This window comes from Nycticebus coucang, chromosome 3 (assembly GCF_027406575.1).
Source record: "Nycticebus coucang isolate mNycCou1 chromosome 3, mNycCou1.pri, whole genome shotgun sequence".
Taxonomy (NCBI): Eukaryota; Metazoa; Chordata; class Mammalia; order Primates; family Lorisidae; genus Nycticebus; species Nycticebus coucang.
Genome location: NC_069782.1, coordinates 15,047,631 through 15,063,690, shown reverse-complemented (window position 1 = coordinate 15,063,690; position 16,060 = coordinate 15,047,631). Strand labels below are relative to the sequence as shown.

The 16,060-nt window shown below is 44.8% G+C and overlaps 1 protein-coding gene across 3 annotated transcripts in view; it reads right to left on the bottom strand.

The window, feature by feature from the left end:
* SYN3 (synapsin III) overlaps positions 1-16,060 on the bottom strand; it is a 449,664-nt gene that overhangs the window by 62,501 nt on the left and 371,103 nt on the right. For all 3 annotated transcript variants that reach the window (XM_053582387.1, XM_053582386.1, XM_053582388.1), the window contains exon 7: positions 6,312-6,374. In XM_053582387.1, the coding sequence (XP_053438362.1) occupies positions 6,312-6,374 (63 nt within the window). The remainder of the gene's footprint in view (positions 1-6,311; positions 6,375-16,060) is intronic.

Genomic DNA, 16,060 nt, shown 5'->3' with positions numbered 1-16,060 from the left:
AGAATCTGCACTAAATGAGTGAAAAAAAAAATACATAAAAGAGCAGACAATTAAGTTTGTGAACTCATTCTAGAACAAGTGCTATACACCTCATTGCTGAATACCCTGTGGTCACCTTCAAAGTTCTCCCCTTGGGAAGCTGTGCGTCAACACCAGCACCTAACCCACCCTTCAAAGTACTTTTTCTAGAATGAGTCTGTGAACTTAATCGTCAGGCCTTGTACAATGACAGCTCTGATGGTCATTCCAGAAAAAGACTTCCTAAGGTGCTTCGAAGGTTGGACAAGGCACTGGCATCCGTGCACAACTTTCTAAGGGGGGTACTTCAAAGGTGACCATAGTGATATTCAGCAATGAGGTATGGTGCACTTTTTCTAGGATGAGTTCTGGGACTTAATTGTCAGTTCTCATTTATATATAGCACTTAGAACAGTGACTTTACAGGGTAAGCTCAATAGAATATTAGCTTTTATTATTATCAGTACTGCTATTATTATTACTATTCTTATCTCTAAAGTATGGAATGGGGCTGAATAATCTCAAAGGTTTTTTTTTTCCTTCCTGTACTGTTCTTGGGATGCTAGCTTGCTGTGTGGCCTTGGACAAGGCCTTTCTTTCTGGACCTTGGGTTCTTATCTTCAGAGTGAGGTGCTGGGAGTCAAGTCCTGACAGTCAGAATCTGTGAAGGTGACTCCTCCGGTGGGTGGGTGGGTGTGTTATCTCAGCTTCTCCTGGGGTGCTGGATTTCTTTATTTGAAGAATTCACCTAGAATTTAATTCAATTCTTCTCCCCTTTTTGTCTATTTTGAGCAAATCTTTTCTTATTTTAGTTAAGCAGTTAAGAAATCAGAATAACAATTTTCATTTGTAGTGGGTTTTTTTAATCTCCTGTTTACTGAACCAGATACTTCCTAAGCCCGGATTGTTTTATTCTATTGATCATTTCAACACCAGGAAGGAGATTATTGTTTCTACATTAGAGATGAGAAAATTGAGGCACAGAGAAATTTAGCAACTTGTTCAAGAACACACAGCGTAATAAATAGTAAATCCAGATTCAAATCACAAACCTTGAGTCCAAATTCTGCAAGCTTTACCCCCACATCATACTAGCAATTTGCCTTGAACTTGACTTCTAATCTTGTGATGGTTTTTGAATTATATACAAATGGAATCATCAAAATAGGCATTCTTTTTAAACTGAGTTATTTCACTAAATGGTGTTTGTGAGATTCATTCATATTGTTACATGTAGTTGTAGTTCATACGTTTTTATTGTTGAAAATATTCCAATTGAATGAATATATTGCAATTTATTTATCTATTGTTAACAGACACATGGGTTTTGGAAATTATGAACAAAGCTACTATAAACCTGCGTTGGTGCACACATGCAGGTCTTTAGGTTAGACCTCAAAGAACACTAGTGTGACTTCAGCTTTGTAGATAATGCCAAACTATATTCCAAAGTGGTCATTCCATTTATGCTCTGACAAAACATTTATGCTTTCTCTGAGTGTGTTCCAGTTGTTCTGTGTTTTCTCCAGGACTTAGCATGATTAATCTTTTTAATTTGAGCTATTCTGGTGATTACATAGTGGCATCTCATCGTGGTTTCAATTTATAGTTCCCTGATGAGTAAGAAAGTTGAGCCCATTTTCATCTATTTGTTTGGCATTTGTTGATTAGACCTTTTGGCAGTTCAATACTCATCTGACTCACACTGAACTTGTGGCCAAATGAAATAAAGCCTCTGACATATGATGCTATTTAGTCACATCTCCCCTATTGACTGCGGTTGGCTTTTGAGTTTCCAGAGCAGGTCTGAACATTCTTAATAACAATGGTAACTATTATTACCAGAGTGCTCACTCGTTCCAGGCACTAGGCTAGGAGCTAGACATGTATAAAAGTCTCTTGATCCTCGCAACCAGCCTATGAGGTTCATACTATTATCTTCTTCATTCTACACAGGAAACTAAGGTGGGGAAGGCTATGTAACTTACCTAAGGCCTCACAAGTAACAAGTAGTGTAACCAAATTCAAATCAACATTTTAGCTGCTGGAACATGATGCTTCCAAATATGGAAACATTTGACTGCTTTTAAACAATCTTTAAAAATTGCTAAAAACTGAACAATAAGATGAATATATAATTCCTAAAAGGAGAAAATAGTGGAAAAAATGACAGAGGATTAATATTCTTTGAAGAGTTTTTACAAATTAATAAAAGAACAACCATTGCTATAAAAAATGGTCAAATACTTCTGGGATCAGATAAATCTGGGAATTTCTGCTTACTTTTCTATGTACTTGTACTCCCATAACATATATGACCAAATTTATGACCCTGAGAAGTTCTGCACTAAAAACTTACTTTAACATAAAAATTTCCAAACCTATGTGACCTAACTAGACTTTAGCATCCTGAATAACGATAACACACTTTGAAACATATTAAGCTGGGATCCCCACTGCTTCTTCTGGTTTCCAGTCTAATAAAACTGTCAACAAAGGAAATGAAGTGAGTTTTGTTCAGGGTTTCTAAACTCCAGTAGCCCTCTCCCCCATCTGTGGTTTCAGTTATCTGAAATCAATCTTAGTTTGAAAATGTTAAGTGGAAAATCCCTGAAATAAACAATTCGAAGTTTTAAATTGTGTACGCTTCCAAGTAGTGTGATGAAATCTTGCACCATCCCTTTCCATCCCACCTAGTACATGAATCAATCACCCCTTTGTCCAGGGTCTCTACACTGTGAAGCCCACCACCTCAGTTACCAGACCGACATTTGAGGTTATCTCATTGCTTGTGTTTGAGTAACCTTTATTTTACTTTGCAATGGCCCCAAAGCACAAGAGTACTGTGCCTGATTTAGAAATTCTACTTTATCACAGGTATGTATGTGCAGGACAAATCATAGTACAAACAGGGTTTGGTACCATTCGAGTTTTTAGGCATCCACTTTTGGTCTTGCAATGCATCCCCCACAGATAAGGGAGGACTATGGTATTGATCCATTGGTGGTATAATTCTTTGTTGTGGGGAGCTGTCTTTTTTTTTTTGTGTGTGTGTGTGTGGTTTTTGGCCGGGGCTGGGTTTGAACCCACCACCTCCGGCATATGGGACCGGGGCCCTACTCCTTGAGCCACAGGCACCACCGGGAGCTGTCTTATGTGTTATGAGATGTTTAGCAGCATCTTGGGCCTTTACCTGGTAGCTGCCAGTAGCACCTGACCCCCCTCCCCTCAAGTTATAACAACTAGAACCTCCCCCTGCCTCACTTGTCTAACCTGACTGCCTTCTAAAGATCTCAGGCTGTTCCCTCACTCCCACAACTGCTGACAGCTTTACTATATTTTGCTGTCTGTGCTTTGGGACATTAACTGTTCTTTGTTTTAATACAAGGGGGTATTTAGTATTGGCCCATCCTTTGTCTTCTGGAACTCTGTGTTTGTAAGGGTTCCTTAAATCTCCAGACACACCAGCCCCAGGTGGGACCCTATACCACGGGTCTCTTCTCACTAGCTGACCTTGCTCCTTGCCCCAACAGCTCTTAATTACCGGAGCTGCAGGCTCCCTGCTCAACTCCCCAAACCAAGCCTTCATCTCTGAGGGTGCTTTCCCGTTTTCTCGACCCTACGTGGAATTAAGTTCTTTCTTCTGAGCCTCACCCTCTCCGCATAGCCTTCTACCAGCCCCCAACAACACACTATCCTTATTTATTTAGGTGACTATCTCCCCACATCCTTGAGGGCAGGGCCTAGGGCCTATTGCTCCTCTGATTTTCAGCTGAGTGTAGGCACCTGCCAACGTGCGGGACAGAGGAGTGAAGTGTAATTCAGGGAGGTCAGTGACTGCCTCCCCAGGCCTCTGGGTGGATTTCACATCCTGCTGGCCTCACTGGAAGCCTCCTTACAAGTTTTCTTCTAGGAATGTTCTCCCTGCTTATGTCCAATCAGACTATACTCCTTCTCGAGAGGAGAAGGATGAACCACGGGAGGTACCAGTTTTCTTTTTCTCCCTCTCAGCCATAAACATGACATCATTTGCTCAGTCAACATGTCCAGACCATTCCTGCCAGTTTTTCTCATCCAGACAGAAGGAGAGAAAAGTCTTTTTCCCTTGATCTCAGCATTTTTGCAAACCTCAGTTTATTCCGCTGGTGTCAGTTTTTATCCTTGGAGATGTGCCTTTTTTTCCGCACTTTGGGAGGCCCTCTTGGGCCTGAGTTTCTTGGAGACACCCCCTCCCCCAAGCCTTGGGTCGATCTCTATAAGTATTGTCTTCATTTTATGTCCTGTTGGGGATTATTTTAAACGTGAGAGGGAGACTTTGATTTTGGGGAACCCTCTGGCTTTACTTGAGCTGCCCAAGAAGGTGGCCATGAGCAGAGAGAGAACGGGACAGGCTAGAGAGACAGTAATAAGGAGCAAGTGACAAGACTTGAGGAACATTTGGAGCGGTTCCTGCTGCAGAGGTGGGAATCCCAGGAAGAAGAGGAGGAGGAAGAGGGTGGGTCAAGTCTGAGCTTTCCATGGGAGACAGGTGGAGGTTCAGAGGACAGAACTGGATATAAAGGCCTGTTGGCTCTAAGAAGAAATGTGACTTGGGCGTTATTGGCCAGTGGATGGTGGCTGCAGCGAGGGAGTCCAGGAGAGCGCCCAGATGGCATGTGCAGATGGGATAGCCATGGACAGGGATGGCACAGGAAGGTAAGTCCTTGAAGGAGACCATGAGGAGTGGCTGGGAGGGGAGAGTTGGGGACAGAAGGGATGGCTTACAGCTGTGAAGGATAGAGATTTGGTAAGGACACAAAAGTGGCTGCTGAATTAGCAACAGAGGATCATTGTGGACAACGGATCTGCTTCAGCAGAGCGGAGGGGGCTGGAGATGTCTGCAGGGTGGAGGGGCAATGGGGACAGACAGACATAGAGTGGGAGCAGAAGGGGGTTTATTGCAGCATCCATGCAGCCAAGAAATGGGGGGCTCCTGTGTTCCAGACAGAGCTCCCTGTCCTCATGATGGATACTTTCTAGGGAGATGGAGTCTGGAGGGAGGATTCATTTTAAAGACAGTTACTAGAATTATTACCATCTGAGGTTAGTTGGTAACTTCACACATGCCAGAGCTCTGGGTCATGCCCTGACCTGCCTGGCCCTTCCCGTTCTCTGCCAACCGAAGTGGGTAGAGCTTAGGTGGCAGGAGATGACACAGATAAGGGAGGGGAAGAATATAGGAGGAGGTGCAAATTTGTCAGGCCTGGGTGGGGCTATTCCCAGCAAGGTTTCTGCTCAGGCCCCACACTGTTCAGCCCCTGTTGAGCTTTACCTGGGACCCACGGTACCAGGTGTTGTGTTGGGCTAAGGTCCCTCCAATGGGGATGGCATGGGGTGGGCTGCGTCAGCCTCTCCCCGGTCCCTCCCAAACTCCCATTGTCCTGCCTTCTTATCTAGGAGTGGAATCTCCCTTTCCTAGGGGCCTTGAGGTATGGTTTGACTGAGGCTGAATCATCTCCCCATTCCTTTGTGGGGGCTGGTTCCATGGGGTTAGATATATAGATGCTAGAAAGAAAGAGGGTCTTTCTAACTCGGGCATGGTAAGCTTGGAACCAGAGTGTGCAGCTTACAGCCATTTCACTCTCTAGAGAAAGTGCCAGGTAGCGATGAACAAAGCCCAGAGACGTGGAGAGACGGAGCTCCACTGATTTCATCTGAGCCCCTGGACCCGGCTCTGCCCAAATCTACCAAGAATTACTTGAGATGTTATGATCTCTTGAACAATGAGTTAACTTTTCCTCTCTAATTTGACTTGGGTGTGGACACTAACAACGGAAAGAGTCTAACCAATAGAGTGGGTCAGGATGTCATTGGTGACTGTGTAAAATACATCATTTACTTTTGCAGGAGCTAACCTACTGCAGAGGCTTCCTTCCATAGAACCACATGTGTGTGCTACTTTCTAGGTGCCAGCTCTGCCAGTGACAAAGAGGTGAGCAGGACATGAGCTTACACCAGGGCTAGGAGATGACGGCAGTGAGGCCTCACCAAAGACCCCAGTCTGCAAAGTGCTTTACCTACATTTCTCTTAAGCCACAATCACAGAGAATGATTAGCAATTCCAGCTAGGGTTTGACAAGCATGCACGGAGCTGGGAGGATGTTCTCCACACCAGGAGCTCTGAGGAAGGTGGCTAGGAAGGGGAGAGCGGCGTATTGTGGGTTCTTTTAAGCACTCTGTTCTAGGTGTGGTGGGGGCAGGTAGCCTGGGAGATCGGTCGGCAGAGCCCCTGTGAGGGGGGCTGTGTCTCATACCTTTCCCATTCCGGCGTGCGCGTGTCCCAGCTTGATCACCACAGGGAAGTGTGGGGCTGTGACCTGAAAGAGACAAGAGAAGTCACTCAGCATCTCGGAGCACTGCCACCTGGGCTCTGGGCCCTGACTGTTCTGTAGAAAGATCCATTCATCTGCTGTTGTCAGGAATACCCCTATCAATGCTTTGGAAGATGCCATGGCTCCAACACCCAAACAGTCAGCGCTTTTGGCTCCCCCCTAGCCCCCCCAAAACAACAAGCTCCGAGCTCTTAAGACCAGCTAGCTCAGCGGCATCCACCAATGTGCAGTGAGATAGTAGAGTGGTGCAAATCAACTGGTTTCAAAATGCTGGCTTTACCTCTGTATAATCAGACAAGTTAGTGCCTTGATCTGTGCCTCAGTTTCTTCATCTTTCAAATGGGGATGACAAGAGTATGCACCCCGTGGGGTTGCTGCAAAGGTTGAGTTATCACATGAGCAGTACTCAGTGGATGGTACCTTTGTTATTTCCCCCAACAACACTTCCAGATCTGGAAACTCTCATTACCTTTGTTAAGCCTCTGTAGGCCACCATATGCAATTTCTTAATAATAGTAGTCATGCCTGCTACCAGCACAAACGTTTACCACTCCAGGCTCCACGCTGAGCGACTGCCCCGGGTTGTCACTCTGTAAAGGAGGGCAGCAGCCTCACTCGCTTGGTTTGCTGTGGCTTCTCCAGCTCCTGGAACACTGCCTGATGCAGGGAGACTGGACCGCATTGGGTCTGTGCTTCTGTCTGTCCTCTTGGCAAGACTCTTGAGGAGTGTACGCTTCTCTTTCCCTGGGACAAGTGGGGACAGCTGGACTGGAAAGATTGTGTGCTTGTCCACATCCACCGTCACCTCCCTGGGTATACCATTTGACATGTACTTGCTTGGTTTCTTCTAGAAATGTATTTTGAGTCCTTCCAATTTAAGTAGCAATAATATCACTAGCTTCCAGGTGGACTGCCCGCAGCCAGGGGTCCCGTGACCCACTGCCCCCTGTAGTATCCTGACAGTGCCCTGTGTTCTTATATACAAAGGGGACCCTGAAGAACCCAGCCCTGTCCTGCTGGTGACTGGAGCTTAGCCTCTTGTGAGGTGGCTGCTGTGCCACTGCAGAAGGGCTGGATGTGGGTTGTAAAGCTATTCTGTGGCCTTTGTCCCTCACCTCCCTCTCAATGGGGCAAATAGGGAAGGTCTTTCTATTACCATTTCACAGATAATAAAATTGATACTCAAGTCAGTTGCTGTTAAAAGGTACAGCTACAGCTGGGACTTGAACTTGAGTCTATCAGACTCCAAGCTTGATGTGAACAACTCCCTTTAAGGCCTAGCATGAGGGTGGCCTGCAGTAGCCTTTGAATGCATCCCCACCTCCCATTTCAGGCTAAAACATATCATACCTTGGTGCTAGGCTGAATAAATACCTATTTAATAAAAGCAATATTTGATTTTCATCCCCAAAGCAGTATGTACTCACTATAAAAAATTGGAAAATATAATAAAGTGTTAAGTATAAAGAAGACAAAATCATCTTCAGACTTCTAACAGTTTTGGTGTATCATCTGCTGGACTTTTAAAAGATCTATATTTGTTTTTCTCTTGGTTTGTTCTGTTTTTACAAACTTGGGAGTATAGTGCTTATTCAATTTTGTTCCCTGCTTTTTCCACTTAAAATTTTGCGATGAGAATGCTTCTGGTGGTTATTATTTGTTACTTTAATAGTTATCATAAAACATGTCACATCCGGAAAAGGCTTTATAAAGCAATTACTGTGAACATCACCTTCCCTAAGGTGAAATAAAACATGCCCTGAACAGCCGAAACCCTCATACACAGAAGGCAAGACTTCTGTGTAAACACGTTTTAAGAAAGGAAAAAATTGTATTGCGTGTGTGATACTCAAGTCACATTTGACTTCTCAGATTAGAAGAGGGGCTCTATGTGACTTGTATTTGTCTTTTGTCATCTTGAATATTACGATTTTAATATACTATTTTCCTTTCTTAAAATGTGTACACATATTTTTGGTACCTTCTGCATTTCTTCCTGATCACCATTCCTTCTCCTCATCTCAGAGGTCGCCGTCATATAAATTTTGCATTTATTATCCTCTAGCACACTTATTCATAAGTTTACTGTTACGTGGATAATGCCCAGGCAATACATATTACACATTTTTAAATTTATGTGAGTAGCATCAAAGAATGTGTTTATGATCTATGTATACAAGACTTAATAAAAAAATAAAAAAAAAAATTATATGAGAAAGGAAAGAATAAAACACATGGGAATAGTCCAGAAAATATAAAGTGACATACTAGATACTTAATAAAAATATCTTGTGAGAAGCCACAGAAATTAGAACATGCAGTGTGCTGAAATCAAAAGCAGGATGCTGCAAATAGATTATAAATTTTATAATTAAGCTAAACCACAATTTGAACAAAGTTGAAATAGTTAAAAAAAACAAAAACAGAATTTTTTTTTTTTTCAGTTTCTGGCCGGGGCTGGGTTTGAACCCACCACCTCTTGTGTATGGGGCCCGGTGCCCTCTTCCTTTGAGCCACAGGTGCTGCCCAGAATCTATTCTTTTTTTGTTTTGTTTTGTTTTGTTTTATTATTTATTTATTTATTTTTGGGGGTTTATTTTATTTAATTTATTTTTATTGTTAAATCACTATTCTTATCCAACCCTTGTTGTGAACTTCCCATGTGTTGACATTTGTAGCTCTGATTCATCTTTACTTCTGCGTAGTATCCCGTTCCACCTACACATCACTATGTATTTATTTCCTGCTGGTGCACATTGAGGTGGTTACTATTTTTCTGCTACAGACATCCTTGGCCATTACTCCTTTTAAAAATGTTGTGGAGTTCTCTAGGGCACCTGCACAGGGGCAGAATTGTCAGGTTTGGGGAATGCTTCACTATCTTGCTAGGTATTTCCAAAGTGCTCTCCAAAGTGATTGTACCCACTTATGCTCTCAGGGGCAGGGAAAGAGCTCTCAATAGTTGGGGGTCAAAAGACTGACAGTTTACCATCTGGCCTGAAGTGGAATCAATGGGTACATTTTTACCACGGGGCTTTCGTTACCTGGCAGAATCATTGCACCCAGCCATCTTTGCAGAAATAGCAGGGCTCGAAGCTGTATCTTGATTTATAGGACACAGAAAGCCAATCTAGAAAAACCTGAGAATTTTTAAAGATATTGCCAAGAAAAGATTCATAAATTCATGGAAAGCAGTGAATTTTCATGATACTAGGGGACAGTTTCCTTTGCCCTTTTTTACTTTGATTTGCTGGAAATGGTATTCTTGGAAGCCGGTATGGGCTCCCAGTACTCTGGGCTGGGGCTGAGGAGAAAGAAGAGCCAATTTGGGGCCGGATTTTTGAGGGAGGGCCTTCAAAGCTAAACAGCGGAGTTTAGGTTGCTGGATGGACTGTGGGGCAGTAGGATGGTTCTGGGGCAAGAGGGTGACCTGGTGGCCAGGGATGAATTTGTACCAGGGGAGCTTGAAGGGCCAGAGGCCAATTTGAAATTGATTATAATAGACACTAAGAGCCCCCAGTTGGTGTTTGACTGAAAAAGGAGAAGTGAGGGAACTTCCAGGAGCTTTTCTTTTTTTTTTAAGTGACACTTTTTATTGAAATAATAGTATTTCATGACCATAGACGTTTGAGATAAGACCTGTCTACAATCTAATTATCTAATGAAATCAGTGTCTGTCTTGGTCCATAATACTGTATAATCTTCATTTTTATGTCCAATAAAACACCCCAGGATATTCTATGATAACTGAGAGATAAAATTTTGTGTCTATCTTGTCACTTACTGTGACAGCAGAAGTGTTTTCCATTATCCCTGCAGGCTTTCCTTTCCTTGTTTACTTCTCCACTCCTCTTCCCAACCCAGGTAACTAACATCGCCTGCCCACTGTCTCTGGCTATGTTTCTTCCAATCCCTGACCTCCCGTAGTCTTTGCAAAAATATTTGCACAGATATGGTTGAAGTTGACGTTTGCTTTTTCCAAAATTGCTCTTATCGTTTCATATCACAACATACACACTCCTTTTCCCATGTCAATAAATATAGTCCTACCCTAGTGGTTTTTTTTTAATTAAATCATAGCTGTGTACATTAATGGAATCATGGGGTACAATGTGCTGCTTTTATATACAATTTGAAATGTTTTCATCAAATTGGCTAACATAGCCTTCACGGCATTTTCTTAGTTATTGTGTTAAGACATTTATACTCTACACCTAGCAAATTTCACCTGTACCCTTGTAAGATGCACCGTAGGTGTGGTCCCACCCATTACTCTCCCTCCACCCATCCTCCCCCCTCCCCTCCCTTCCCTCTCCCCTTTCCCCTTCTTCTTGGGCTATAACTGGGTTATAGCTTTCATAAGAAAATTATAAATTGGTTTCATAGAAGACTGAGTACATTGGATACTTTTTCTTCCATTCTTGAGATACTTTGCTAAGAATATGTTCCAGCTCCATCCATGTAAACATGAAAGAGGTAAAGTCTTCATCTTCTTTTAAGGCTGCATAATATTCCATGGTGTACATATACCACAATTTATTAATCCATTCGTGGGTCGATGGGCACTTGGGCTTCTTCCATGACTTAGCAATTATGAATTGGGTTACAATAAACATGCTGGTACATATGTCTTTGTTGTAATGTGATTTTTGGTCTTCTGGCTATATACCTGGTAGAGGAATTGTAGGATCAAATGGCAGGTCTATTTTTAGATCTCTCCAGTAAGATTAGCCCACATCACGAAACCCCCAAACCAGAGATGTTGGCGTGGATGTGGAGAAAAGGGAACACTTCTACACTGCTGGTGGAAATGCAAACTAATACGTTCCTTTTGGAAAGAGTTTTGGAGAACACTTGGAGACCCTAATGTTTTTTTAATAGCTGCATGATCTATGCATGTCCGTGTGAGCTGCGATTCTTCATGTTTTTTCCTATTCCTGGACACTGTGCAGTGCGCCCTCTTTCTTCTCTATCTCCTCCTCTCCCTCCCCCCCTTCTAAACATCTCTGTACAATGTCCTTAGGGGCTAGCGTTTTCATTCCAAGAGGCCGAGGCTAGAGCTTTTCAAGGGGAGGACCAGCAGAATTTGGAGACATTCTCTAGAGTTCTAAAGTCAGTTTTTAGATCTCGATGCTGGGTGACTCCACCCATCAAGTGACCTCCAGGCCAACAACAAGGCTATTTATTAGCACCAGTCTAGGAATGGGATCGAGCACTTTCTATATGTTAGCACCCTTTCCCTTCCCCACGTTATATGTAAGAAAACGGGGCAAGCTCTCTGCCCACTGTTAGCGAGATCTTCTCCCTGTCACCCTCCCCCCTTCTAAAGCGTTCAAATCCCTTTCAAAGACCATTCCATTTCCACTGCTCTGCAACATGCCAGCCCCTCCCCAAACACAGACAGGTCACAGAGGACAAAAAACATCTTGTGGGGCTATTTTCTCTCTTCCCTTCCCAACAATAGCTTCATTTAGTTCCTGTGGGGAGAGCGAGGTCTGCAGCAGCCTCTCACAGGCTCCTCATCCCCACTCACATGCCCCCGGGCACTCCAGAGTTCAGCATTGCCCAATGGCGCGAGAGGCCTGACATCCTGTTCGAAGGGGCAGATCAATTTTTGAAAACAGAGATCTCCACCCTGATAAGGGCTTTATTCAAAAGTACTCAAAGAAACCAAAATAAGTGGAGGCCAGCCCAGTGCTCCAGCTGGGTTCCCTTGGGAGGGGTAGAGCCTGAACAGTGTAAGCCCAGGTCAGTGTTGCACCGCCCTCATCCTCATGCTGCAGAATTGCAGGGCCAGGACTCGGCGTTAGGGTGGTCTGGAGCAGCTGCTCACCAAAGGCGATGATTCCCCTTACATTTGGATGTTGTTTTTTTCTTTCAGGCAGAGTCTCACTCTGTTGTCCCAGTCTAGAGGGACATGATATCAGCCTAGCTCACAGCAACCTCAAACTCCTGGGCTCAAACCATCCTCCTGCCTCGGCCTCCCAAGTAGCTGGGACAACAGGCACCCACAGTGACTGGCTGATTTTTTTCTATTTTTAGAGATGGGGTCTTGCTCTTGCTCATGCTGGTCTTGAACTCCTGAGTTCTAAGGTTCCTCTGAGTGCTAGGATTACAAGTGGGAGCCACTGCGCCCAGCCTCCTCCGGCATTCTTGACCCGGGAGATTTAAATACATACAGTGTCTGGTTCTGGATAAGTGATGGAAAAAGCAGGATCCAGAGGAACCTGGCAGAGGAAATCAGAGTGAAGAAGTCTAGGGAGCTTTAGGTAGGCACTGGCCTCCACTCCAGGCCACGTCTTCTGTTTTGTTTTGTGTTTCTCCATCCTCCCCATCCTAGCCTCTGCCTTCCAGTTATGTTCTAACTCACTGGCCTTTCAGCCACAGGGCCTTTGCACATGCTGTTCCCTTCTTCTGAAAGGCTTTTCCTCATGTTCTTTTCCTGGCCAGTCCCTTCTTATACTTCATGCCTCAGTTGAAATGCTCTGTCCCCAGAGAGCCCTTCCTGGCTGTTGGGTTAAAGTAGATGCTTCCTGTATCCTCTGTATCTGACCCATCTTCATAGCACCAGCCACCACCGCAATTATATGTTCATTTCTTCAATGTCTGTTTCTCCACTCCCCACCAGTGCTCTGAGAGCAGGAGCCTTTCCTTCTTTTGGGTTCCACATGAGGTCCCATACCTGGCAGACACTCTGTTTGAGACTGATGAAGCTCCATGACTGGTGGAAGATGTTCTGTGCAAATGGGCCGAGTCAGAAAGAATGGGGACAAGGATTTGCCAAGATTCATTCAAAAGGAAGGTTTTTTGGGGAGGCAGTGGAGATTGGGGAGGATGAAAGGGGAGTAACAAACTTGTGGAGACCCCGGCATCAGAGGTAGGAGTTTGGATATAGGGAGCAGAGAGTTTGGATATTGTGATGTGTACAAAGTGGGTGTTAGGAAGATTCCTCTGGAGGCTGTGGTAATCACAGGTCTCATTTTTTAGGGCACACCAGGCCTGGGGTTAAGCACTTTACATATATCACCTTGTTTATGCCTCTTGACACTTCTCTGAAGTAGCTCTGATTTCTATTCTATTTTATATGCAAGGAAATAAAGGCACAGAGAGGTGAAGTTTCTTGCTGAAGTTCACTAAACAAGAAAGCAGAGGAGCTAGGGTTCCGCCACGGCCGCTGCTGCCCTTGCTACTGCGTGTACAGACTCCACATGATCATGCTAACGGCCATCGGGTGCCCAAAACTGTGTTCACTCACTGGATTTGATTAGAGAGAGAGAGTGGAGGCCAGCAGACCTGTTTAGGACAAGACTGGCTGCTGTTGTAACTGAGTAGGGCAGGGCAAGGGGGCATCAGGGTAGACTTCAGCAGCAGAAAGACCCAAGTTCACTTCTGGTACCCACACTTTCAACTGTAAGCTCTTGGACTAGTCACTGGCCACTCTGTGACTCAGTTTCCACATCTCCCACATAGCAAGATGTCTTGAATTCCACAAGATTGATGGGAGAAACCAATGTTATGATAGGTGTGGGTCACAGAGGAGTTGGTCACTATAGGGTCACGTTAGCAAATGCTCAGGGTCGGGCATGGAGTAGGATGGCAATGCACCCTTGCTCACATCCCCTTCACACCTGTGATCTCAGGGGCACGTCACAGACGTATCTGTCACTCTTTGGAAGCAGGAAGGGGAGGGGGCGGGGGGAAGGAAGCCGGAGATCCAGGCTGTGAGCAGAGTGTGCGATGACGTCTTTGACAGAAATGGGGCAGCCCGGAAATGGGGTTTGTTATAGGCATTTTAAAAAGATTCATTCAGCACAGAGAACAGAAACATCCCAACAGTTGCTTAATAAAGCTTAACCTTGCTATGTGGTATCTGACAGGCTCTCCTTGGAATTTTAAGCACTACCCATAAAGATGCTCTTGTCAGGAGGGAGCAGAATAGACAAGCTGACCTTCGACAGTCCTTTCTAGTCCTTTAATGTTGTGACAAATCCACAAAATACCACCTAGAGAAGTAAAGCATAGACAGACAAAATAATGTCAAGACAAACTTCCAATCAAGCTTCCAGGTCTCTGCGTGGTCCGGCCCCAGCCATCTCCACTGGCCCCATCTTCCCCATGCTCTCCTGTCAGCCTCTCTGCTTCTGTCCAACCATGAGAGCAGCTCTACTCTGGCCACAGGGCCTCTGGCCACAGGGCCTTTGCATATGCTGTTCTCATTGCTTCATTCAGTCAGCTCTTATCCATACTCCAGATAGCACCCACTGTCACTTCCCCAAGGGGCTGGCTTTCTCCTCCTTGCCTGGGCCACAGCCTGCTCACCTTTCCCTTCCTTTTAGCTCTTCTGCCACTTTTGAGTCACCCGTGTGATTGCTCAAGAAATATCTGATGCCCTCACTGGACTTTAAGCTCCATGAGGCGCTGTGGGTCTATGTCCCAGGACACTCAGGCCTCTCCCGGACCACAGACCTGCCTCCTGGATCTGGTGCATTTCCAAACACCTGTATAAACTTCCCATCCAAAATGCAATTCCTGTATCCCACCCTTAATCAATGAATGGTCCTACTGCCCACCCAGGTGATCTTGATAGAAGTCTTGTCTGCCTTCTTCCTTCTCGCACCTGCCCCAGAGCCAGGTCAGGCACACAGCAGGGCCCGGGAAGTGTTGGTGAATGAGGTCTGTGGCCTCACTGCCCAGCCTGAGGCCCTCTGCCCTCAAAATCCCATCTCTGAACTCTCAGCATCGCTGCCTCCTACTTTTAGTGTGTCTTGGAAAAATACTGGTAGCATATTTAGAAAAATGGAACTAAACCTGCCCTACCAAAAAACAAACATTCCTTTCTTTTACATTTCCTGTTTCCCTGAGAAACGGAATAGTCAAAAATAAACAAACTGATAGGATGGCAGTATTTGTCTGCAAATACACTTTTCTTGCTCTCGCCCATATGATGTTTATGGTATAAAACAGGCTCAGACTCCCAGGAGAATCCTCCTGGGTGGTGTTCGCAATGCAGATAACCTCCCCAGCCAACTTGTGACTCCAAATGAACCCAAATGACCATCAGGGCCCCAGGGAGGGGCACAGCCACAGGATCTCAAGCCTTCCGGGCTTTTGCCGTCATCACTTTTATCCGCCCTTGACAGTCTTGTTCCAGCCCCAGCTCTAGGTAGTGAATAACCCCATTTCCAAATCAGATGAGCCTAGAGATGGAAGATTACTGTTCCTTTTGTAAGTCATTTCAGAGAACAGCTAAATAACATTAGACTATTAATACATCAGTTTCCACAATTCTTTGCCTCAGTGTATATTCACGTATATGTTTTAAGATTAAAGATAGCCCAGGTATGATGGCTCATGCCTGTAACACCAGCCTTTTGGGAGGCCGAGGAGGGAGGATTGCTTGAGGCCAGGAGTGGGCAATACAGCGACACCCTGTCTCTACAAAAAGTAAGAAAATTTAGCTGGGAGTGGTGGTGCGTGCATGTAGTCCCAGCTGAGGCAGGAGGATTGCTTGAGTCTGGGAGTTCAAATCTACAGTGACCTGTGATCACACCACGGCACTCCAGCAGGGGTGACAGAGTGAGACCTTGTCCCTAACAAAAAAAAAAAGGGTTTTGTTTAAAGGCACTGTTGTTGGTGTTAAATAGGACAAATGCCATTTGCTTGAGCAAAGG